This window comes from Tauraco erythrolophus, chromosome 25 (genome assembly GCF_009769465.1).
Source record: "Tauraco erythrolophus isolate bTauEry1 chromosome 25, bTauEry1.pri, whole genome shotgun sequence".
Classification (NCBI taxonomy): Eukaryota; Metazoa; Chordata; class Aves; order Musophagiformes; family Musophagidae; genus Tauraco; species Tauraco erythrolophus.
Window position 1 is genome coordinate 1,168,095 of NC_141489.1, and position 24,071 is coordinate 1,192,165.

The 24,071-nt window shown below is 64.3% G+C and overlaps 2 protein-coding genes across 5 annotated transcripts; both read right to left on the bottom strand.

The window, feature by feature from the left end:
* Nucleotides 1–3,714: 3,714 nt before the first annotated feature.
* Nucleotides 3,715–15,780, bottom strand: CASC3 (CASC3 exon junction complex subunit). Of its 3 annotated transcripts, none has more exons than XM_086626460.1 (14): nt 15,523–15,780; nt 14,325–14,352; nt 13,979–14,016; nt 12,208–12,366; nt 11,969–12,120; nt 11,370–11,546; nt 10,430–11,124; nt 8,620–8,684; nt 8,248–8,362; nt 7,560–7,658; nt 6,568–6,782; nt 5,077–5,199; nt 4,861–4,924; nt 4,127–4,167 (listed from the first exon to the last, which is right to left on the bottom strand). In XM_086626460.1, the coding sequence occupies exons 1-13, from the start codon at nt 15,778–15,780 to the stop codon at nt 4,889–4,891; spliced, it is 2,160 nt and encodes a 719-aa protein (XP_086482586.1). In that variant the 3' UTR covers nt 4,127–4,167; nt 4,861–4,888. The 3 variants fall into 3 exon arrangements, with proteins under 3 accessions (XP_086482584.1, XP_086482586.1, XP_086482585.1); XM_086626459.1 differs by having other exon boundaries at nt 4,861–4,937; XM_086626458.1 differs by lacking the exon at nt 4,861–4,924 and having other exon boundaries at nt 3,715–4,167.
* A 1,454-nt stretch (nt 15,781–17,234) lies between these two features.
* Nucleotides 17,235–23,016, bottom strand: MSL1 (MSL complex subunit 1). Of its 2 annotated transcripts, XM_086626614.1 has the most exons (9): nt 22,453–22,582; nt 19,999–20,222; nt 19,241–19,626; nt 18,554–18,613; nt 18,255–18,319; nt 17,911–17,978; nt 17,689–17,813; nt 17,501–17,573; nt 17,235–17,346 (listed from the first exon to the last, which is right to left on the bottom strand). In XM_086626614.1, exons 2-9 carry the CDS (start codon nt 20,199–20,201, stop codon nt 17,256–17,258), a joined length of 1,071 nt encoding a protein of 356 aa, XP_086482740.1. In that variant the 5' UTR covers nt 20,202–20,222; nt 22,453–22,582; the 3' UTR covers nt 17,235–17,255. The 2 variants fall into 2 exon arrangements, with proteins under 2 accessions (XP_086482740.1, XP_086482739.1); XM_086626613.1 differs by lacking the exon at nt 18,554–18,613 and having other exon boundaries at nt 22,453–23,016.
* Nucleotides 23,017–24,071: the final 1,055 nt, after the last annotated feature.

Here is a 24,071-nt window from a genome sequence, read left to right on the forward strand (position 1 = left end):
CGGGCCCCCCCCAGCCCAACTCTCTGCACCCCGTCGCAGCGTGGGAAAGGGCCGAGGGTGGGTGCAGGACCCCCCACCCCGGCGCAGGCACCCCCCGGGGCCGGGGCCGCCCTGCGGGCAGGGCCGGGCAGGTCGGGGCAGCTGCCTGCCCCCCGCGCTGCCTGCCAGGCCGGGACCGGCCCTGCCGGGCTGGCAAGCCAGGGCAGGTGCCGGGGCAGGGCAGGGTGGGACACGGTGCCCGCCCCAGGGCAGAACCGCCGTGCCCCCTGCCCGCTGGGTGCTGAGCATCCGCCCTGCCCGCACCCCGCTGCCCCCCAGCCCCGCCGTGAGCAGCCAGGGAGGCACCGGGGCCGGGACCCGCTGTGCACCCCTCCGGGTGGGGCAATGCCAGCGACAGCAACAGGGCGCCGGAGCCCGTGTGCCCCACGATCGCCGTCTCCCGAGGTTCGTTCCCTGCGAACCCGCAGCTCCGTGACAGCGGAAACGGCCGGGGGGACACGGTGGGTGACCCCATAGGCTCTGCTTGCCCGCTGCCTGGGCACGCAGACTGAGGGGGTTTTGGGAGGGGTGGAGGGATGGGGGGTCCCAGCAGCTCCCGCTTTGTTCCTGCTTCGCCTCCACCCGGCAGTTGCTTGGCAACTCCATCGGTGCGGCCGTGGGAAAGCGGCAAAACGTGTCCCCATGTCCCCATCCCCAGCTGCACGAGGCCTCGGTGGGATGGCATGGCATGGCATGGCATGGCACAGCACGGCCCTCCTCTGCCCCATGGCATCTCCACTTGCCCCACCAGGCCCCATCTCGCTGAGCCCCCCATAGCCCACCCAAGACCCCAAAACACTCCTGCCCAGCCGAGCTCCCCCATCCCCTCTGCCTGGGGTGGCCAGATGAGGTGCCCGGGCCCGGGTGCCAGCCAGCCGGGCTGAGGCCACATGGAGAGTGGCTTCTGACAGCAGAGGCTGGAGGAGGCAGGAGGGGAAACTGAGGCACAGAGGCCGTGGGAGGCAGTGGGAGCAGGGCTGCAGCCAGGTCATGCGGGCAGGAGCGACGCGGAGCATCACGTGGTGCCAAGGGCCACGCTCACCCCTAAGAAACGCGCCCCAGATCCAGGCCCATGGGTTCTGCCCAGCTCCTCTCGCTCTGCTCGGCATGGTGGGGGCACTGCTGGCACAGAGTGAGTTATTAGCTTAATTAATTTGCTGTTATTTCTCCTAACGAGCTGGGATCTGGAGCAAGCGCTTCCCTCCCGAAGCCCGCGCCTCCATTTGCAGCCGCGTTGCGCTCCCCGCCCCGGCAGCCGAGGGGGGGCGAAGCCTCCAGGCACCGCTCAAAACAGACCTTGTGTAGGAGGGAAAAATTACACCGAGGGAAAAATCCCTCCCCGAGCCAGCGCCTTAACCCACTTCCCCGCTGCAGTGCTGGGAGGGGATAGTGGCACTGGGGAAGGGGAGAGCCCCCGGTCGAGGGTCTTCTCCGTGAGGTCCCTGTGACAGTCCAAGCTGGCCCGTGGCCTGGGCTGAACCCTGAGTCCCCTGCCAAGGAGGGAAACTGAGGCACGGGTGCTGGTGAGGGAAGGGGCAGCACAGCCGTGCTCACGACCAAGGTGGGAGGTCGATGGCTCCTGCCACTGCTGCCGGATGGGCTCTGGGACCCCGACTCTGCTGCCAGCAGCGAGGGCAGGAGCTGGGGAGAGCAGCAGGGAATGGAAGAAGGGCTGGGGCGGGACGCGAAGGGGAGCAGTTGAGGCCCCCTGCCCTCCCAAGCCACCCTCCACCATGGCACTATCAGGCCCTGACGCCATCCTTCCCCCAGCCCCAGGCAAGCCGTACCCAGCCTGGTGCCAGCTGCAGGAGGGTAGAGCCCACCACGGTGCTCCCTCGATTTACCCGTGATCAGGGTGTAGCGGGAGGGCGCAGGCGCAGGGTATGTGCCACCCACCCACCCCCCATTTGCCATGGGAAGCTGGGCGGCGGGCCAGGGGGAGGCTGCGGCAGCGGTGCCGAGGCGGAGGGAGGCAGCGCGGCACAGAAGCGCGCGGGCGGCAGCTCCCACACCACCTACACACCAGTTGTTCCTTCCCCAGCGAGCGCGCAAGGCTGCAGGGAGGGGAAGGGGCTCGCTTCTGCGCCGAGCCCCGCAGCCGGGGCAGAGCCGGGCTCAGCGACACGCTGCGGCTGCTCCCCGGGGACGCCGGCGTGGGGGCGAGGGTGGCCGGCGCCAGCCACGGAGGAGCCGCTCTTCCAGTCCTACCAGAAGCTGCTGGAAAGGGGAGAGCAGCTCCCAGGTCCTCCCGGGGAAGCGCCCGTGCCCAGCATCCCTGCGGGTGGCAGCCTGAGGAAGAAGAGGCAGAGAGCTGGCTGCTTTCAGAAAGGCGTTGCCATCTGCATGCCAACACAACGCTGGTTACCAACATGCACTCCCAAGGGACAGGAACCCAAATAAACAAAACCAAAAACCCATCACGGGGTTGGAAGGTGCAGGACTTCAGTTGTGCCACTGAGACGTTAACGACACATTTCAGCCTTAAGGCAGGGAAATGGTAACATCGGAAAAATCAGGGATTTCGGCTTTTAAAACGTCACTTCTGACACCTGAAATCAGGTAAAAAAGGTCAAAACGACAAACAAAGAAGGTGTTTCTGCCGGGGCGCCGGGCATGCGCGAGATCCCGACCGGAGAGCGGGCAGGTGGGCCGCTGGGCACCCCCGCCTTGCCGCAGATGGGCACGCGGAGGCCAAGACGCTGCTTTCTTGGAGCGGCGACGTTCCCCCTCTCGCCGACAGCCTGCGCCAGCAGCTGGCACTTCCCCACGCCGCCCCGGCACGTGCTCGGGGCGAGCGGCAGGCATCGGCAGCCGGCCGTGCCAAGTTTCCTAATGCAATTTGCAAACGGCTGCGAGGACACGGCCAAGCCCGAGCGCGACTGCGAGCCGGAGCCGGAGCCGCTGCGCCTGCCGCGGTGCCGGTGGGATGCGTGCCGCAGAGGCGGCGCAGCGCTGCGGCACGGGCGAGCCAGCCGGGCCTGGCTTGGCACAGCCGGCGCTGCGGTGCCGGTCTCCAAATCCCAACAGGGAAAATGAGGCCGCCGAGCTCCCCGGGGGAGTGCCAGTTTATGTGGCGGCGGGCACAGGGCTGCGGTGCTTCCTCCGGGGGACGGGACCCGGGCTGGACGCGTCGGGGCGGGTCACGACACCCCCTTCCACTTCCCCAGCAGCAACACCCAAGTGCTGGGAGCAAACCGCTCCTCTGCTTGCCCTGTCTAGCTGGTTAGTCTGCTGGCAGCGCCACGGTGCCTGGACGCCCATAAACCTCCTTCTCCGCCGCGGATTTGGCAGGAGCGCAGGAGGCGGGTGGAAATCTCCCCCTGCTCTGCAAGGTGTGCTCCTGGCAGCGGGAAGGGGGTCGCCCCATGCTCGTGCACTGGGATTCCCACCTGATGTGAGCTCACGAGGACAGGAACTGCCAACGACACAAGTTACCGACGGGGCTTGTTGGGAAAAAGAAATGGTCGGAGTTTCTAAATGGAGCGGTGACTGCGCAGCCAGCGCGTTCCCGACAGACTCCTGTCGCTCGGCTGCCCTTCCTGCTTAAACAACGGCAGAAATAATCTTGCTAATTTAAAAAGAGAATCGAAATGAAGAATTAACCGATCGGCTGCCTCCACGGGGGGCGCAGGGGATGTTACGTTCCGGTCAGCCAGCCAAACAAATTCAAAATACCCAAAAAGAAACAAATCAGCTTTACTGAAGGAGCTGGTTCATCTCTTAAATAAAAACAGAGACCACGATCAAGCCAGTCGAGTTTACCATCCTAGGGAGGGAAAAGGGCAGGTGTTTCGGAAAAGAGAGAAGTTGCGAGAACTCGCGGCCAAGGACGGCCTCCGGGGGTTGATCCTTCGGTGACCTCTGCGCCCCGGCACGGGAAGGGGAAGGAGGGCGGATCAGCGGCAGCGAGATGGTTTTCGGGAGGGCACCGGTAAAACCAGAGAGGGAAGGTGCCTGGCCCTGAGCACAAGGCGGTGCAGCTGACAGCATCCTGCTGCCTCACCTACGCCCAGAGAAGGAGCCTTTCCCGAAAAGGAGCTTCCTCCTTGCCGAGGTGCCGAGTCTGGCGTTGGGATTCCCACGTCCTTACGTGTTGCTCCTCTCCTTTGATTTTTCGCCTTTGCTGTCCTGGTGAGGAAGAGGAAAGAGAAGCAGAGGCTTAGGCTGCCCCACTGCAAACACCGCTCGTGGGTGGCGGCACTATCGCCAGGGCCCTGCCAGCAAACACGCTCCATGCCCGGGTGCCAAAACGCAGCCACCGCCCGCCCCTCCGGCTTCCTCCGTGCCCACTCTGGGCACAACCAGCTCCCTTCAGCCCAGCTCTCCTCGTGGTTAAACGTTTTCCCATCACGAGGCCTTTCAAAGGGCACCTCGATGGGACAATTTGGCAGCAGATTTACAAACGCCGCGTGTTTCCCAGCCCTCTGCTGCGCCGCACGCCGCCTCCCCGCGTACGGGAAAACAACGGGCACATGCCCGCCCGGGTCTGGGCTTGCCGTGGTTCAGGCTTGCTCGGCTCCCATACGCTGAGCACAGTATTAAAAGGGAAACCAAACACACACGTGGCACTCTGGCACATGCATGGCTCACAGCGCTGGAGCACGGAGACCGTTCCCGGCGCAGAGAAACAGCTCCTGTCTCTGGAAAGCCTTGAAGTCTGCTGCCGGAATCACCTACTGCTAAGGGCTTGATGTTTATTCTTCCAGAGGAGTCACTGCCTCCCAGCTTAGTACTGGATTTTTCCCACTCTGAAGTGTTCTGTTTTCTACCCTGAGCAAATTTTTTTAAAAAAAGAAAGGTAAGAGTCAACTTCGGACTTACTTTTTACGTGGGTTTAGTTTTAAAGTATTTAGAAACTCAAATTAACGGGAGCCCTGCTTACCACCTGCAACGAGAAGCTGAGGTTTGGGACATGTCAAAGATTAGACAGTTTAAGGTTTTCTTGGAACAACATATTTTCTGGATGGGAGAGGGAGACTTGCAGCACCGCGCACGCCCCGATGGTACGGCACCACAGACACGCCGCGGGGACGGTACCTCAGGAGGCGGCGGCTTGATAGTCACAGGCTGGGATGTCCTTCGAGGTGGAGAAGGTTTGGGCTGCACTTGCTGCTGGACAGTGTTGTAGTACGTGACCCCTCCGTACACCTGGGACTGGGCCTGCGTTCCCCAGAGAGCAGAATCACAGAGTGGGTTGGGTTGGAAGGGACCTCAAAGACCATCTAATTCCAACCCCCCTGCCATGGGCAGGGACACCCTCCACTACACCAGGTTGTCCAAAGCCTCATCCAACCTGGCCTTGAACACCTCCAGGGATGGGGCAGCCACAACTTCTCTGGACAAGAAGCATCAGTGCCGCTCGCTGTGGGGGGCACAGTGAGTCGCCTCCTCAGTGAGAGCACCACGTGCCTCAGACAGCCGTTACGGGCACACGGCCGGGCTGTGAAGCGATGCCACCACCTATAGCACTGATGGCGAGTAGCCACAGCAGGATGGGGGCCAATGTGTGCCGCGCTCCCCAAGGCTACAAAGAACAGCAGCGCTTACAGCTCCTGAGGATCCTCACGTACCCCTGCCCCTTACCAGGGTGTCCCTGTTCTGGGCAGGGTGGGCGGGCACAGGCTGCAGCCACCCGCAGCAGCGCCAGACTGGAGCTCGTGGCAGATGGGTTTCCTCTGCCCTGCAGAGCTTCCCAACTGCCACGCAACGTCTGTGCTCTGCAACAGCTACCGTTTTTTCTGCGCAGGCAAGGCAGGTAACGATTCCCTTTTGCATTGAGATCCCCTCCAGCAGCCTCGGGGCTCGGGATGTGCCCCAAAACCAGGCTGATTCCCTGCCGGGGCGGCTGGGATGGGCCCAGGGCGGCAGGGAAGGTGAGGGAGGGCGCAGGGCATGGGGAGTGTGCACATCTCTGTCCTGCCACTGCGTGTCAGCCGTGTGCCGCTCGCACAGGCCACGGCGAGCGATGCCCAGAGATTGGCAGCTACTGCGGACACAGAGGTGGCTACTGCGGACACAGAGGTGGCTACTGCGGACACAGAGGTGGGATGTCGAGCAGGAAAAGCCAGCCCTGCGCCGGTCAAACCACGGGCTTTTCCCAGCCAGTGCCAAAGAACAGCACCAGCCAGTTTCCAGCCTTCTGCCTTCCTCTCAAACAGAAGGACGTCCAAAGCGATTTTCAAGGTGTCCTTGGCTTAGCACGGACCTGGAGGGGACGTAACAGCTCACTGGTTCCCAGTGGGCTGTTTCTCTGTTCTCTAGGGCAAGACCTCAATTCTGAGATCCACCAATGCAGGTGTTTCATCCTAAATTTGGGGTAGTTGCACAGCAGACATGGAATAGTCCCCTTCAGTTACCTGCCCCAAGCAGAGAGAGGGGCGACCGTAAACAACCTCCCACCACGGAGCAGCCCAGCTGCTCCACATCCTCTCCCAGGAAGCCTTAGAGAACATCCCCCCACACCACAGGATCCCATCTGCTCTCGACAGCTCCTGCTCAGCAAGGAGACGCGCGGCGCAGCCAGCTTACCTGCGTGTTGGAATAGAGATGAGGAGGGGGCGGAGGGGGCAGTGCTCCTGGGGGGTAGGGGTAGCCAGGGTTCCCAAAATTCATGACTCCAGGAGGGGAGAAGTAAGTTGGCGCAAGCAGCTGCTGCGGCGGGGGCTGGCCGGGGGGCATGGAGACCGGCGGAGGGTAGAGCCCAGGGTTTGCCATGGGGGCTGGCGTCTGGTGGGGATGTAAACCTGGGAAGCGACAAAAATAAACGGAACACAATGTCGCGTGTGAAGCCAGCGCGTCCCGCGGGGGGCTGGGGCGGCAGCAGGTCAGCGCGGCTGCGCCTGCCCCGCCGCCGCAGGAAGAAGCAGCCATTTGCTCAAAGGCTTTTCCTGCAGCCATGAGACCTCAGCTCCTGGGGAAGGAAAGGGAAGGGAAAAAGCTTCCCTGGAAAAAAGGGAAGGGCTTCTCAGCGCAGCGGAACACAGTCCCCTCCCTGATGGCGGGGTCCCGATTCACCGGAACCGCACACGGCCCCAGGCAGCACATCCACTTCAGGAAACAGTTTTTGTGGGCAAGACAGAGAACGTGCCAATTCAACAGCTTCATTTCTGCTTTTCTTTTCTGATCTACAAGCAGCAGGGACTGAGGAACCAGCCTGGCACAACAGCTGGCAGAGCCAAGCACCCCACTGAAGGTAAGGGACTCAGCCAGGGGAGCTGGCACAGAACCTGCAGACACCCAGCTCGAGGCTGCCAAAACGTTTGGATCACCTCAGTCCCGTGCTGGCTGCAAGGGCCAGGAACGCCTCTTTTTCTTTCCTTAAAATATGTATCGATTCAGCCTCCCTGCATGAGGGAAGCAGGTCTCTTCCATGTTATAGAAAGAGGGAAAATGGATTCCCCCAGTGGCAGAGGCTTTGTGAAATCAGTTATCTGCTCCCTGGCACAGGCTGAGCCCTGCCGGGCACAACTGCGACGTCGGTACCAGCTGCCCCGTGCCCCGCTGGGGAGCTGGTTCCTCACCTGGATGAGGGAGGTGCATTTCTGGCTGTACGATCATCCCCTGGGGCGGCAGCGGGGCCGGGTTCTCGCTGTGGGTGTAGATTGGTCCCTGGAATTGTACTGCAACACACAACAGCCGGTAAGGAAACGCCCCGCCGCGTTTCACCCCGCCGCAGCCACACCACAGGGCTTGAACGCGGCGCTGCGAGCCACCTTCCCCCTGGCACACGCGGCCTGCCAGGCTCGCAGATGCTACACCCTCCCGGCAGAAAAGCCTCCTACTCCCCCTACAAAGCAGCAGAGTACTCGGGAATTTCTTCTCCGACGCTTTAAACGCTGGAGTAAATTCCCAACCCCTGCTCAGCCTTGCTCTGTAGTCCTCCCCGCTCTCACGCGTCAAAGACGTCGCTCTGATTTCGAGTTAATTTTAAACCCTCGTTCTCGTGAGGAAAAGCAGCGTCCTAGAGAGCCCCTGCACGGGGAGGGGAGCAGGAACACTGATTATATTGCAGCGGGTTGAAACACCGACCAGGGAGGCTCCGAGCAGCTTTTTAGTTACTGTACAAGACGACGCAGCGACACCGTTTACAAAGGGAAGGGAAGACAAAGCTCTCAGTCTTCCCAACCCTAAGAGGAGTGGGGGGACTCCTGCTCCAACACGCTGCTCCGAGCACACACGGAGCCTCAGGAGCAGGAGGGAAACACTCACGTGGGTCATAGTAGTGCCCTTCCATGATGCTGATGTGCATGGGGGGCGCAGGCTCCGGCACCGGCGGTCTCTGCCGCTGCGACGAGTAGCGCTTCACGCGGCCGCCCTGCACCGCCTGAAAGAGCCCAAAGGCACCGGCGGGGGTCAGCGAGCGGGGCGGGAGCCCGCCCTCCAGCGAGGGGGCACCGACCCGCTCACCGCCAGCCCCTGCAGGCCTCCATCCCGGTCACACGGTGAAAACCATGAACACCCACGAAAGGGAAAGGCTGAGGCACCACGGGCAGCCTCTAATTACTACAACCCAGAAACAACCGAACGGTCGGCTTCCGCGCTTCCAAGAGCAAGAGTCACGCTCCACGCGACGTGCTTTACCATTTCCTCCATCCTGTTAAACTGAGGCGGTGGCCCAGTTCCCACGTGCATATGGTTAGGAATACCTGAGGAAGAAACAAACTGGTTATTATGGTTTGCCTTTGTTCCCAGCAAAGAGCCGCCTCACCCACCACGGGCGCTGCCAGGAGTCGCCCGTCGCCGGCCATGCCAGCGTCGGCAGCCCGGGGACGTTCCTGTACTGCAAACGGGCACGGCTCTTGCTTTCATGACGAGAAACCTTTTTTAACAACTTCATCTCTTAGGTTGCAATTTTAAATATTTCAGCACAAATTAGAAGCTGTTGTGCCACTGTACAATCACCCACGCTGCTCGACACCTTTTAAATCTTGCTAAAAAAAAAAAACAAAAAAAAAACAAACCATCCTCAGTTTGAAATCCAGGTTCCTGCTGAGACAGAACCTCTTCGGAGTACAAACCAGGATCCCTGTGGGACTGGGCAAGCCACAGTTTCCACTCGCTACCGGGTGTAACCACTTTTATCACGGGCTCCTTTTAATCCAAACGACAAAGTTCCAGCGCACGTTTAAAACCGCGGCGCCAAACCGATGGCAGGCCGTTCCAGCGGAGCAAACGGGGACAAAACAAACGTTGGAAGTGCCCACGGATCACTGATACCACAAACATGGGCACACGCTGTACACACGGAGCGACCTGACGGCTGGCTCCTCCAGCCAAACGCCTCCCAGAGTTCACTCCCACCCTCTCTGCTAGGAAGAAACAAAGGGACAGCAGAGGACTGCGTCCTTCTTAGAGACAGAAAGTGGTCTCCTACCTGCAGCCCAGACCTGTCTCTCAGTAAATTTGTTAAGATGCCTTATTTTTAAGCAAAAAAAAAAAAAAAAAAAAAAAGAGTACATAGTCTCAGCTGCAAATCTCAACAGTTCCTGGCATGTCTGAAGCCTGCCTGCTCACACTCACAGTCCAGACCGAGGGTCTGGTCTCACAAAGACTTTACCAGTCACACCAGTGCAAGATGACTTATGGTTTCATGACCTAAACCTCACGAGATGCTTATGAAAGCAGCAAGTCGCTTTCTTCTCCTTGCTCCAGTTCTATTTCCCTCGGGAAGGACTCCAACACTCCCCAGAAAAGACTCTAATTCTGCAGAGAGATAATTATACCTGCACGACCTCTCGCATGGATGCTCAACTAGAACTCGGTCCTTGGCTCGCAGGGAGGACCTGCCACGCATCCCTCCCTCAGTCGGGCTGCCTGCCGCTGCCAACGGAGCAGCTTCCCCCTACCAGGCACAAATTAATTTGCCAATCCCAGTCAGGCCTTAGCTAGTGGCAACCAAATCTCAACGCTAGGAAATGGAAAGCTCCCTCCTGCCCCTGAGCACTGGAGGAGCCCGATTAATCATCACCCTTACCTGCCAAGCGAGCACAACGCTCCGTGCCTCCCGAACTCCGACTCCTGCAGCCAGTCTCACCGTGACTCGCGTCACGCAAAGTCCCTGCAGCCTGTTCCACACACAGGCTCCAGCTTCACCGAACCTCCCCGTTCTCAGCACAGAACGGGGCGGAGGGAGGGAAAGGATCTACTCTTACATCCTTCCCAGCCCTACACCAACTCACTTACACCAGAATGTTTAATTTCCCCTTTTTCTCTTCTCTTTTGTCCCCCCTCACCATCTCCACCGCACTCTCTCTCGGCAGCGTGCGCCACCATCACACACCGACCCTGAGACTGGACTAAGGCAGAGACAACCCAGCTCCGAGGGACTACGGGAATGCGGAATTGCGTTTGGCCGGGCTGCAGTGGAAAACCAAGCGGCTGCACCACTTACCCCTCAGCTCCCGGGGCTGTATGAACTGCGACTGCCCCGGCGTCCAGTTCTGCTCGGTGAGATTCAGCTGGGTCACCTCTTGCTCCAGTCCGTCCAAGGTGGATTCTACCAGTGAATCCCAGTCACTGCTCTTGGTCGGTGGCGGGGACGTCTCGACTTGCACAGGTTTTGGAGGCGCAGGAGTCAGCCCTTCCGAAGCGGGCACCTCATCTGCCAGCTTCCCCGCGTCCCCAGCTTTGATTCTGGTCCTTCTTGCCCGGGAATAAGACTTCTTTTCAACTGGTCTGTCTGGCGGTGGCTGTGCAGCATCAGCAGCTGTGGCTTGGTTTTCCAAAGCCACCTCCTCCTTCAGGGGGCTGCCGTGGACGTGTGCCGCCTCCATCTCGGGCGACTTGTCTCTTGGTGGGGTTTGCTCCGCACGCTTCGCTCGGTAGCTGCTCTCCTGTTTGGCCTGCTCGCCGTTTCGAGACAGATGCTGGACGCTGGCTTCCGAAGCTCGGTAGCTTGGACGGGTCTCTTTGTAGCCCCCCATCCTCGGGTAGTTCCGAGGTGGAGGCATCCTCCCTGTGCCCGCAGAGCTCCTGTTGGTGAAGGTTCGCGGGGCAGCTGAAGTGCTGTCTGTGCCTTGGTGCCTTGGGGGCTTATTTGGCCTCTCGTTGGACCAGTTTGGGTCTCGCTGAGGAGGGCTCCCAAACCTAAGGAAGAAAAATAGTACAAAGGACTGGAGAGAAATACCTGGGTGAGAGATGCTGCTGTGCCTGGGAACACCTTTCCGGGGTGCAGCACCCAGAACTCCCAGGACCAAGGTCCCACCCTGGGGCCAAAGCCAACAACAGGGCCTTCCCCTTTGGGGCTTCAGACCTCTTGTCCGAGGCACCTGGCACGAGGGTGAGGTGTCCCTCCAGGACAAGCTGGGCTCTGGTTTGACTCTGCTGCTCACCTTGGTTTGCGCATCCTCCTCGGCTTGATGTCATCGGGGTTGTGCGCTGATCTGATGTCGTAGCCATACAGCGCGATCAGCTCCTGCCTGGTCTTGGGCGCCTGCTCGTCCTCCCGGAATTTGTCATGCTCCCAGCGGCCCTCGTCCTTCCACAGCTTCCGCTGACGACCCTTTGGCCTGGAACAGGTACACAAGGGGGACCAAGAGGTTGTTGCCAAGCCCAGGAGATGTGGCAGCTTCAACCAGCCCCACACGCAGAGACCGGGCATTTCTAGGGCACAGGGTGTGCGCAGGAGACAGCGTCTCCTCTTCCTCCCGCTCTTCCTGCCCAGCAGCTGCTGGTCTACCCACTGCCATTTCTTCAAAGCAGCAAGAAGGGTCACTGCTCATCTGCAAGAGGCTTTCCCTGTGGTTTTTTTGCACCACCCTCCCTCTCTCCTTCAAAACAAGGAGCCAGAACGTCCTGGCAGGACACTGAACCACAGACAAACCACCCCTCCCTGCTGATGCCTTCCCAACACTTTGCAACAGAGCGAGGAGCCCGGGAGTCAGCCTCACCTCCCTGGAGAGAGGCTGGCGCGTGGGGGATGCTCACATACCTGACCTCCTCCTCCTGCGTCTGCCCTCGCAGGTCGTGCTCGAAGAAGAGCCCTTTGCGCGGGATGTAAGCCGGGTTCTTCCGATCCTCGTCGTCGTCCAGGTGCTTGGGAGCTTTTTTCCCAACTTTTTTCTCAACGGGCTCAGTGCTCTCCTGTCAAAACCAGACAGCTCTCACCACTGCAGCAGTCCCTCTGCGAGAAGCCCCCCATGGCCCAGCGAACGCATGGTTAACACCTACCTGCCCATCCCCGCTCTGCCTCTCACCAGTTACGGCGCCTTTGGAGTCAGCTTTCTCATCCCCTTTCTCTGCTTTGGCCGCCGACTCACAGGAGCCATTGCTATCCTGCTTCAGTTCCACTTTGGCACTTTCTTCCTCGCTGTAATCCTCTTCCTCCGCCTGAAAGAGCCCCAGCTACTCAAACAGGCACCCTCAGCAGCAGGTCCCCCAGGAATTTCCCTACTCAAGTCCCCAGATCCGAAGTTAGATCCCTGTTCCAGAGGCTTGACTCTCTCCCAGTGGAGATCAGCTCTCAAGGTTCTTCCTATCCATGCGTTTTTACAGAAAAAGCAAAGACTAAACCCTCTCCCCACCAACTCCCACCAGCGACGTTCAATCCAACAGTCGGGCTTCCCGGAGCAGAGCCGGGAGCAGCTTCCCCACGGAGCCGCAGCCTCTCACCGCGCGAAAGGAAAGGGCTCGCACGGGCCCTCGGCCCGTCCCCTCCTCCCCACGCCGAGGGCCCGGATCCAGCCAGCGCGGCGCTTCCACATTCCCTGGAGTTGCTCAGCTGACTCACGCGGAGCAGAGTGCCGGCAGGAGCGCGACCTCGTTTCACCCTCCAGGAGCCGGCGAGCCTTGCTCAGGCTGGGACGGGCACTAAAAATAGCTCTGCCTGATTAACAAAAAGACTGCTCTATTTTTCTCTTTCGACACAGCGTATTTGCACATCAACTGTGCCTTTTGTTTACGCGGGGAAACCCAGACGTGGCATTATTTTTAGGCACAGGAACAGAGTCATCCTGGCACGTCGGTGATGCAATACCCCTGCTGCTCCGACAGCCCGGCGGAGCTCCACGCGGGTTTCCAGCCTTGACAAGCTGCTCCGCGGTGGGCACGGGGAGCTGCCCCTTGCCCGCCATGTGCCGCCTCTGCAGCCCGCCACGCTCCTTCCCTTCTAATGGCAGAGTTTAGTTTGGAATTAACAGCTCCTGTGAGCTCCGACTGCATCTGCCTTGCTGTTTTGTGCTCTAACTGCTGCCCACCTCGAGATCCCCCCAACAGCTGCCTCAAGAGAAGAGCTTTCAATAGAAAGCCTTCATCGTAACCGTTAGAAACCAGAACTTCTCCACATTTCTTTGAAATTAGTTCTGAACTAAAAATCCAGGGAAAACTACAGCCACGGGCAGCTGCCCTGGCGCAAGCAGGGGGTCTCCGTGCCAGCAAGGGGGGATTTTCTCAGCACACCCCCAGCGCAGAGCTGCCGGCGCTCGTGGGACGCGTTACCCCTCCAGCTGTCGCACGCAGAAAACAGGGACGCTGCCTGGGATGCTTCCAACCCAGCACTTAGGTTTTAATTTGAACTAATTAAACCACAGCCAGCATCCTGCACCTCCTTCCACACCCTGCTTGGCCACGGCAAACTCTGCTCCCGGTACCCAACGTCTGAGGAGCCAGGTGTTTATTTCCCCCATGGATCCTGGCCCTACATCCAACCCCAGCAGCACGCGCGGCTTCTCCGCAGGGCTGGGCCCAGCGAGAGCTGCCCAGCGCCGTGCATGGTGTGGGAGGGGGCTCAGACTGGGAGAGACTGTTCTCCTCCTCACGCCGCGGCGGCACGGCTCGCTCCGCGTCTCCGCGCGGCTGGCGCGAGGCGCACGAGCTGCTATCTGGAGACAAAGGCGATCGCTGCCGGCGGTCAGCGGGAGAGAAGGAAGGACACAAGCTGGGTTTTGTGCCAAAATTACACAAGGCAGAACCCTTTAAACACCAGGACAGAGACTCCTCTTACCTCCGAGTCTTCTGCGCTTTCATAATCGGAGAGCACAGCTGCGGGGGAGAGAAAGGAGTTTGGTGTCAGGGCACAAACAGGGACACAGTTTCTCTCCGAGCATGACGCGCGGCGCCGCGGGCAACCGCTGGCAAACACACTCCGAGCAGTCCCCCCGAGGCCAGCACCAAGCGTGGTTCACCTGATGAACACCACCGAGGGCGAGTGTGGGGCACGCTGCCCCTGCACCCCACGTTTGCCTGCTATGACGAGGTAATATTTGGGATGACAGCAACTGCAGGACTACTGGAAAAGGCATTTTGTCCAGTTTTTACTTTTTGCAGCGGCAGAGAGAGTCGTTACTCACCATCTCCTTCAATGCCATCCTCGCTTTCCTGCGGAGAGAGGGAGAGAACGGTGCGTTAGCGGAGCAGAGGGTCAGCAGCCGCGTCCCTGCGCATCCCACGATCCCAGGCAGAATTCCAACAAGGTTTGGCCCCAGTCCTATTGCGCCCGCCCTTGGAAGTTCAGCTTCAGTGACCAAAAAGAAACAAACTCAGGGCTCCCAGCACAATTCTCCAAGATCCCTCCAGAGCGAGCTGCGCTGCCGGAACGCCGCTAAAGAACAGACACAAACTGTGTTAACGGCTCGGGGTCCTCAGGGGGAAAAGAGCGACGCGGACAGACAAGGTGGGCTGCCCTCCCTCGGCACCGGAGAGCCGGACCGCTCTCTCGGGAAAGGACAAGAGGATTACTTACAGCAAGAACCCGGGAATAACGAGCAGATGCTGAGCAGACCGAGCTCAGGCAGACATCTGCAATGGAAACATCACCCGCGCCCCAGAGAATCATGGAATCACAGAATGGTTTGGGTTGGAAGGGACCTCAAAGATCATCCAGTTCCAACCCCCCTGCCATGGGCAGGGACACCTTCCACTACACCAGGTTGCCCAAAGCCTCATCCAACCTGGCCTGGAACACTTCCAGGGATGGGGCAGCCACAGCTTCTCTGGGCAACCTGTGCCAGTGCCTCAGCACCCTCAGAGGGAAGAATTTCTTCCTCAGATCCCACCGAAATCTCCCCTCTGCCAGTGGAACAGCTCGGCCAGAGTCTCTGGTGAGGGGAACGGGCTGATGGAGCCGGGCGGTAAAACAACCCCGGACCAAACCCAAAACCCGCCGGCGCGTTAACGAGACCGGCCTCAACGCCGCAACCACCCCGTGATTGCGCAAGGACTGAAACAACCGCTCCGCAAACCCGCGCCGGGCCGCAAAGGCGTTTATCGCCCCCCAGTAACACGCGGCGGGGCAGAGCCGGCGAGGGGCGGAAGGGCCTGACCGGGAGCGAACCCGGCGGCCGGACCCCGCCGGGAGCAGCCAGCCCCCGGGGCGTGGGGGGAAGGGGAAGCCCCTGCCCGGGACCGGGGGGCCGCAGAGCGCAGCTCTCCCCGCGGGGCCGCCCCGCACACACGGGGGTACCCGCCCGCCTGCCCCGTTCCGCAGCCCGGTGCTCCCACCGCCCCCCCCCCGGAGCCCCTCCCGGCCCCGCGCCCCCCCGCACTCACACATTCGGATTCGGGGCCGCTCTTGGCCGCGCCCCCGGCAGCGCTCTCGGCCCCGCGGCCGCGCGGCCCCGCGCTGAGGGCCCCGGAGGCTCCCCGCGGCGGGCGGTGCGGCGGCCGGGGCGAACCGGAGCCCGAGCCGGAGCCGGAGGCCGAGCGGGAACGGGCGGCGCTGGCGGCCGAGTCGGCGCTGTCGGAGGCGGCCGAGTCCGAGTCGTCCTCGCTGTCCTGCGAGGCGCGCTGCCGCCGCCGGTCCGCCATCTTGGCTATCCGCAGGGGCGGGCGGCGGCGCGGGGCACCACGGGACGGACTACACCTCCCGGCGGCCCCCGCGGCGCGCCTACGTTCAACGCGCGCCGCCGGCCGTCCCGACAGCCCTTGCGGCAGCGCCTTCCTCTCCCGCCCGGCAGGGGGCAGGCGCGCGCTGGCGGCACGGCGCGGGCGGCGTCACGACGGCGGAAATGACGTCACGCGCGGGCAGGCGAGGCAGGCAGCAGCACGCAGCGTCCGGTTTCCTCGTTTATTGTAAAAAACAACAAAAAAAAACCTCAAAAAAACAACAAGAAAACAACACGGCGCGGGTGTGCCCGCCCCCGCCCCCCGCCGTAACGTGTTTATAACTTTATTTTTCATTTATTTTAAACACATTTCCTTTTTTAAAAACTTTTTTTGTGTTTTTTTTGTTTTTTTTTTTAACGAGTTTCCTTCCGCTGCTGAACCTCTGCGGGGGGAGGGGGGAGCGCAGCCCCCGGGAGAGAGAAAGCGCTCGGCGGGGGGGGGGGGGGGGGGTGGGGGCGCAGGGCACGAAAATAAAACAAAAGAAGCGGCTCCGCGGCGGTTTCGTGTTTAATGTGACGGGGGGGGGGGGGGGGGGGGGGGGGTGGTGGGGAGAGCCCGGCCGGAGCGGGGACACGAGGACCGCCCCCCCGGACCCCCCCTACCCCGCGCAGCCCCCTCCCCACCCGTCCGGTCCGGTCCCGTCCCCGGGGGGCTCCCCCCCCCCCCCCCGGCTCTCTCCCCCCAGCACACCTTGCCAACCTCGAAACAATTAAATTATTTAAAAAAAAAAAAATAAAAAAACCAAAATTGTGCGTATAGGATTTCTATTTCACAAAAAAAAAAAAAAAAAAAAAGTTGTTTTTTGTTTTTAAACTCTCCCCGCTGACCCCGTTACAGCCACTCAAAAAGGAGGGAAAAACACCCAAAGAGGCTTCCCGGCACCGCGCTCCTCGCCGCGGCAGGGCACCGGGACCCGCCAGCAGCGCCCGCTGCCGCCTCCCGCACCGCTCGGACACAACCGGGTGTTTCTCCCGTTTTCTAACTCAAGGTAACACGCATGCGGCGCAGGCAAAGTGCCAGCAGCACGCGGCACCCCGGCGGCGAACGCGGCACCCCCCGACACCGGGGTCCAGCGCGGTGGTCTCTGTGCTCCCGCCTGCGGCTCGAAGCCGAACGTCGAAACCGAAGCAGCTGGGAGCGCCCGGCGAGGACAGGCAGGACGGGCGGGGGCAGGGGCTGGGGTCCGCCCGCCGCCCCTGGCACCGGAGTGGCCGGTGGGAAGCCTCCGCCAGCGGCCGGCCGGTGCCACTGGGGGATGAGTCCAGGGAACGTGTTGCAAAACCCAAGAGAACAAAACCGGGGTGGCGGAGGAACGAAACCATCCGTCAACGAGAAGGCAAGGGAGGGCGGTGGCCGTTGGCACGACCCGGCGACGTACGGAGCTGCCGGCGGCTCCGCTATTTCCGGCAGGTCCGGTGCGGCGTCTGCTTCTTCTGCATCTCCAGCCGGCAGCGGCTGCGCTCATCCAGCCAGGGCAGCTCGAAGTTCCTGTGGTCAGAGCGGGCATCAGCGCAACGCCAGGCACCGGCCCTGACCCACGATGTGCCAAGCACCCTCCTGGTGGGCAGCACCAACGATGCCAACCTGAGCGTGGCAGTGCCCGGCACAGCCCAGCCCCCCCGCCGGTGACGCCGGTACTCACTGTGGGGTCAGTTTTGGTAGGGGCCGGCCAAAGGCGACGACGGGCAGGTAGGGAGTGATGAGCAAGCTTTCCACTGCGGGAGAGACACCAGCGCATCACGGACCCCCTGCCTGCACCCCCTGCTGCAGGCAGTGCCCTCTGCCCCCCCCAACACCCCCACCTGCCCCCCGGCACCCCCGTGCACTCACCGTCATCTGGCTCAGGGAAAAATGAGGTAACTTCAGGCTCCGACTCCTGAATCCCTTTCCTTTTGTACATTCGGAGCTGCAGCCGCTGTAAAATTCTCTGTTCCCTGATCCGCTGAATGTCCCACCTGGAAAACACGACGCCCGCCCCGGGCAGTGAGATACCGCAGGCAGCGAGTGGCCAGGCACCCTGGCAGCGCCGGAACCTCCCGGGTTCGCTCCCACCTTTTCCTCCGTTTCTCATCCAGCTCCAGCTTCGCGTGCCGTTTCGAGAAGACGCTGTCGTCCAGGTTCTGCAACGACACACGGGGATGAGCGCGTCCTCCCGGCACCGGCGCCCCTGGCACAGCCCGGAGCCGCAGCCAGGGCCACCACGGCGTGGAGGGGCTGGTCCCTCACCCCCACCCCACCCTCCAACCGCAGCCAGGGTTTGCTGCACTGTTCATGCCGGATGAGGGGATGAGATGCCGCAGTGAACGCCGCAAGCCGCCCTCCTGGCGCGGTGAAGGAGCCTGCGGCCATGTTGGCGCTGGCAGTGGCTGCCGCACCCGCCGGGACGGCATATGTACCTCCAGGATGTCCGAGGGGTTGGGGTCTCTCAGGGGCTCCACGACATGGTCCCTCCAAGACGGAACTGCAGGGCGAGATGCCGGGCGGTTAGCCCTGCGCCGGGACCGCCGTGGCCCCTTTCCAGCCCGTCCCTCCCCTGGGGAGCACAGCGCAGCCTCCCCAGAGCCCCGTTGCCAGCGGGGACGGGCGATGCCGCCGGCTGAGGGCGGCGGGAACTGCCGGGGGGCCCGGGGGAGGCAGGGCAGGAGGGTGAGCTCGTCGCCGTCCCCTCCAGCCGAGCGCACGAGCGAACCTGAGCCGCTCAGAGCGGACGCGCCGAGCTCCCCCTGCGCCAAGGCACTCGGCCATCCAGCGCAGCCTCTGCCCCCGGTGTTGGCGACTGCCACGGCACAGCCCAGTGCTCCCCATCGCCAGCGCTCGCCGTGCCACAGGACCCGCAGATCGGCTGGGAAGGGGCGGCCGGCAGGATAGGAGTGGATTCGGGGGCAGCAGGTGACCCCGTGGAGGAACCCTGGCTGTGCCACGGTGGCACAAGCCAGAGACACGTTTCCCAACTGCCAACAGGAAGTTGCTTCACCCCTCGCTCGCACGGGCACGCAGGCTGCTCGGCAAACCGGGTGGCTGAAGCGGAGCGGGACTGGCAGCCCTGCCCGGCACGCTGCCCTCAGCTCCGCCGCACAGGCAGCGGCAGCCTGGCACGTGCCAGAGCAGGGCGAGCTGGAGACGTGGTTCGGAAGAGCCCATCACCAGCAGCGGGGCTGCTACGGTCCACGGCCAGAGGAGCAAACAGCGCGGCAAAACCACCCGCACCGCTCCCACCGCCTCTGGGACTCTGCCCTTCGCTGGCTTCGGGGCGCAGATGCCGAGCCCCGCTCCCCATCCGCCGTGCCAGCCTCAAGGTGGGCAAAGCCCTCTCCGGCCACCGGCTCTGCCCCAACGCCCGGCACGCCGCTGCCTGCGCGGCGGAGGGCTCTCCATCGCTTACTTGCTACAGTCTCCTCCTTCTTTGGAGAGGGCTCCCGCAACGGCAGCGGCGACGGGGGCGGCTGGTGCCAGCGGCACAAGTACATTTCCGTGGTTGAGAGATAGGGCAGGTCGTCTGTCTCGCTGCTGAAGAAGCTCTTCTCCTTGGGGTGGGCACCGGGGCCCTTCGGCGGTGCCGAGGCTCGGAGCGGGGTGTCCAGGAGCGACCTGGGTTTTTCTGGAGTCTCTTGGCTCCGCAGTTCTCGTTTACAAACAGTTTCGGACAAGGAGCCGCCGGATTCCTCCTTCCCCGGGGAGTGCTTCGGAGTTTTACTCTTCACTTTCGAGAACTCGGACACCAGTTTTTTAACGGGCGTCTTCCTCTCCGCGCTCCCGAACGTCGGCTTCCTGCGGGAGGAAGAGAAGCTGAGCCAGGTGTGCAGATCCTCGCTGCGCACCGGGGCTGCCGCGGGGGGCTACCGGCACCCCCAAACGAGGGCTGCTGCACCGGGGCTGGCCGCAGGCAGGTTTCCGGAGGCAAGAGGGGCTTCCCCAGTGCTTCGGGACCCCCCTCCCCACGCAGGCTTTCACGAGGATCCCCCCAGTCAGTGCCAGTGCTCAATGGGATGCGCTCCCAGTGCCAGGCAGCCTCTCCGAGCAGCTCGAGGGTCGCTGGGCTGGCACCCCTGCGCCCTGGGTGGTGCCAGCCCCACGGATGGACCATGGGGAAGGTCCCCCCCCCCTCCCCCCCAGACGCCATGCCCCCCCAGCACCCTCTACCTTTTGTGCCCCTTCCCGTTCCTGCCGTAGGGGAAGTGCTTGGGCTGCAGGGTCGGGGGGGGCTCCAGCAGGTCCTGGGGACACTCCAGCGGCAGCTTCTCGCACGTCTCCGCCTCCGGCTTCTCGTCCACCTCGAAGCCCTGGAAGATGCGGTGCTTCTCCCGCTCGCTGTCCTTCTTCACCAGCTGCACCCGCCTTTCCATGCGCTCGATCCGCGCGAGGAGCTGCAACACAGGGCGAGGGCTCACCTCGCGGGTGGGCTCCCGGGGGTCACCTCCCGCCCGCACCCCTGCTCCCCCAGCCCTGGGCAGCAGCCTGCGCCGTGCCCTGCCCACACATCCCTTCAGGGAGACACCGCTGGGAAGAGCCGACTGGCAGCACCCACACCTGAGCCATCACCCGCCTGCAGAATCGCCCTGGTACAGGAGCGGTGCCACCCCGCTGCAGTGCCACCCTGGTGCGGTGCCCTGCCTGCAGCAAACTCTGCCTGTCCCTGCATTTATCCGTCAACTTCACGGCAATGCTCGGGGTGCAGGAGCAGGTTTGAGGAGCCCCCAAACAGCACCTGCCCCTGTGGAACCGTCCCCGCTCGGGCTCAGCCGGCACCGCGGGTTTCCCGGCACACCGGGAGTGCCATGGCTCTTGTGGAGGGGACAGGAGGCTGAGGGCAGCGGCTGCAACCAGTGCCGGGTGCTGCGGGCATCGCACCCCTGGGCAGTTTAAGGGCAGCACTGGCAGGCGGGGGCTACGGTGTCCAAATGGCACAAAACGGCCACTTGCTCTCCGGCTGCTTCTCCCGCTCCGGTGCTGCCCGTCCCCGCGGCAGGAGGGCCACGGCCGGCTGCAAACCCCGTGCCTTTCGAGGAGCAATTTGGGGGTCTCGACCTCTGCCACATCCTCCTCGGGCAGCCAGGCAGGGAGAGGGCAGTTCGTAATTAGACACGGGGTTCGTTAGAAAGCGAGCACTGCACCGGTGACACCTGCCCTCGGTCGCCCGTCCCCGCCAGCCGGGAGCTGCAGCCATTTGGAGGGGTCTGTTTGGCAAAGCGCAGCGGGGGGGTCCTGGCACCCCCCGGGCATGTGGCTCGGGGAGAGGAGCCGGGCACAGCCCCTGCTCGCCATGTCTGCCTGCCCAGTGTGCCGGGGCTCTGCCAGCTCCCGCTCTGCGGCAGTTGAACCTCCGTGGCAGGCTGCGTCGTGGCGAAGCCCCGTCGTGGTCTCACCGCAGCGGCTCCTCCATGTTGGAGGACTCGGCACATGCCGCAGGGACGCGGCCTCGCCGTGCGGCACCACGTGGGACGGCTCTTCCCTCCGCAACCAGGGCCACCGCAACCACCACCGCCGCAGTCAGGCCGAGCCAGCGCGGTCTTCCGGCACGCGGCACACACCGTCCCACCGGGGACAGCCGGGATGGGCACGGCCTGGCAGGCGGGCAACGCGGCTGTGAGCGTGCGGGGAGGCACAGCCGCGCGCGTGGGGCAATGCGGGCAGGGCACCCATGGGGGGCAACGTGTGGCGTGGCATCCATAGGGCGCTGCAGGCAGAGTACGTAGGGGGGCAACGCACAGCACCCATAGGGCACTGCAGGCAGGACGGGGAGGGGCAGCCCCACCTCGGGGGGGGGGTGCAGGGCTGCCAGACGTGCCCGCGGGCCCACGCGGGGCCGTGCCCCGACACCCGTGTTCGCGGGGACGCGGCCCCTTTAAGTTAACCCCCGCGCGGCGGGGTGGGAAGGCGCCGCGGGCCCTTTAAGGCCCCCCCCGCGGGCCCGCTGCCATGGCGACGGGCGGCGGCCCGTTAACCCCCGCCGGCCCGCCCCGCCTCGCCTCGGCCCTTTGTGCCCCCGCCGGTCACCCCGCCCCCCGATGGCCTTTGTCTGGGGGGGGGGGGGGCACCGACCCCCGGGGGGGCATCAACCCCCCGGGGGAGTATTACCCCCCCCGGGGTGCAGTAATCGCGAGGGGGGCAGATTATTGCCCCCGGGGGGAGGGGAGAGGGCCGTTAACCCCGTGGGGGGCCGTTAACCCCGAGGGGGGGCCGTTAACCCCCTGCGTATCTTGGGGAGGGGCAGTGACGCCCCTCCAGAGGGGTATTGCCCCCCAAGGCGTCGGGGAGGGGGCGGGGCATTAACCCTCTGGGTGCGGGGGGGGACATTAACCCTTAGGGTGCCGCGGGGGGGGTGCATTAACCTCCTGAAGTACCACGTGAGGGGCGTTAACCCCTGCGGGGGGGGGGGGCGTTAACCCTTTGGGTGCCACGAGGGGGGGCACTTACCTGTTAGTGGGCAGAAGCCGCGGGGCACCCCAGTGTGCTGGGGGGGCATTAACCCTTAAGGGAGAGGCATTAACCCCTAAGGGGGGGCATTAACCTCTAAGGAGGGGTTAACCTCGCGGGTGGGGGGGTTAACCCCTGCCGTGCCGCGTTCCCGCCCCCCCCCCCCCCCTCCCGTCGTACCGTGTCCCGTTCGGCCTTGAGCTCCTCGATCTGCCGCTCCTTGGCCTGCAGCTGCTGCTGCTGCTGCTCGATGAGGTCCAGCTGGAGCAGCAGGATCTGCCGCAGACAGGCCGCCTGCCCCGGCGAGCCCCCGCCGGCCCCCATCCCGCCGCGCCGCGGACCGCTCTTCCACTTGCCCTCGGCGGACGGCGGCGGAGGAGGAGGAGGAGGAGGGCCCGGCTCGGCGGGCCCCGCTCCCGGCCCCGCTCCCGGCCCCGCCGCGCCCTCCCCGGCGCCGCGCCCGGGCAGCACCGCCTGGTAGCGCGGCCGGGCGCCCGCATCCCCCGCGCCGGCCTGCTTGCCGCCGGCCAGCGGCACCAGCCCGGCCCAGCGCTGCTGCTGCTCCGCCGCCGCCGCCACCCCGCCGCCGCGGCCCTTGTGTGCCCCCAGCGGCGGCGGCGGCGGCTCCCGGGGCCGGCGGGGCGGCGGGCGGTGCGGTGCGGCGCCTTCGCCCTCCTCCTCCTCTTCCTCCTCCTCCTGCCCCCCCCGCGGCGGCTCGGCCGCCCGGAAGGCGGTGGACCTCATGGCCGGGGCCCGCCGCTCCGCGCCGCCCCGCTACCGCCCGCCGACGCGGCGCAGCGGCGGCCGCCACCGGCTGCGCGGCCCGGGGGGCGGCGGGGCCCCGCCGCCATCAGCGCAGCGCATCCCCCGCCCCGGGGCGGCGGGGGCCGCGGGCAAGGGGGCTGCCCCGCCGCCCCCTCCCCGCGCGGGGCCGGGCCGGGGCCCACGCGGGACCGCTCCACGCGGCGGGGGGGAACGGGGGCAGGGGGGCGCGGGCCGGTACCGGGGGCGGGTCGACGCCGGGGCCGCGCGGCGGCCCCCGGTTACCTTTAAACCGGGCTCGGTGCGCATGCGCCGGCGGCGGCCCCGGCCGGGGCGGGGGCGCGGCGGGTGGGTTGTGGGGGGGTGGCCGGGACCCCCAGGGCGAGGAGCGGGGCCGGTCTGCTTGCGGGACGGACCGGGGGCACCCCCGGGGACAGCCCCCACCCGTCGCCGCCACCCCCCAGGACTTGAGGTGGTTTCCACGCGCGGATACGCCGGTCCCGCGTGGGGCGCTGCCCGGTGGGGCCGGTGCCGGGCGGGGGTCCCGGGCCGCAGTAGCGGGGCGCGGCCGCCCGGTGGCTCCCGAGCGCGGCGGCTCCGCCCGGAGCGCGCCGGGGACCCGCGCCCGCCCCTCCCCGGCTCCGTCCCGCCGCCGACCGTGGGGCTGTCGGGTCTCGGTCCGGCCCCACGGGGAGCCCCTGCCCCGGGGAGGGGGGGGGGCAAGCGGTGGGGAGGGGGCTGGGACCCACCGCCGCGATCCTCCCACGCGGGGAGGGGAGGGGGCCCGCTCTGCGGGGATGGGTTTGTCCTGCGTGAGCCGGGCTCCGCCAATGCCCTCGGGGGTCTGCACTCCCCGTGTGCACACACCCCCCGCACCCCCGGGGGTCTGCACCCCCCGTGTGCACACCCCCCGCACCCCCGGGGGTCTGCACCCCCCGTGTGCACACCCCCCCCGCACCCCCGTGGGTCTGCACCCTCAGTGTGCACCCCCCGCACCCCCGGGGGTCTGCACTCCCCGTGTGCAGCGCCCCCCCCCC

What these genes read in the sequence shown, in the direction of transcription:
- CASC3 (XM_086626458.1), bottom strand. Translation starts at nt 15,780, where the DNA reads ATGGCGGACCGGCGGCGGCAGCGCGCCTCGCAGGACAGCGAGGACGAC. An exon ending in GGATGGCATTGAAGGAGATG is followed by an intron (nt 14,017 to 14,324) that starts GTGAGTAACGAC and finishes TCTCCCCCGCAG; the next exon opens with CTGTGCTCTCCGATTATGAA. An exon ending in ACAGCCCCGGGAGCTGAGGG is followed by an intron (nt 8,685 to 10,429) that starts GTAAGTGGTGCA and finishes TTTCTTCCTCAG; the next exon opens with GTATTCCTAACCATATGCAC.
- MSL1 (XM_086626613.1), bottom strand. Translation starts at nt 23,016, where the DNA reads ATGAGGTCCACCGCCTTCCGGGCGGCCGAGCCGCCGCGGGGGGGGCAG. An exon ending in TCAAGGCCGAACGGGACACG is followed by an intron (nt 20,223 to 22,452) that starts GTACGACGGGAG and finishes CCTGTGTTGCAG; the next exon opens with CTCCTCGCGCGGATCGAGCG. An exon ending in GAAGGAGGAGACTGTAGCAA is followed by an intron (nt 18,320 to 19,240) that starts GTAAGCGATGGA and finishes CTCGCCCTGCAG; the next exon opens with TTCCGTCTTGGAGGGACCAT.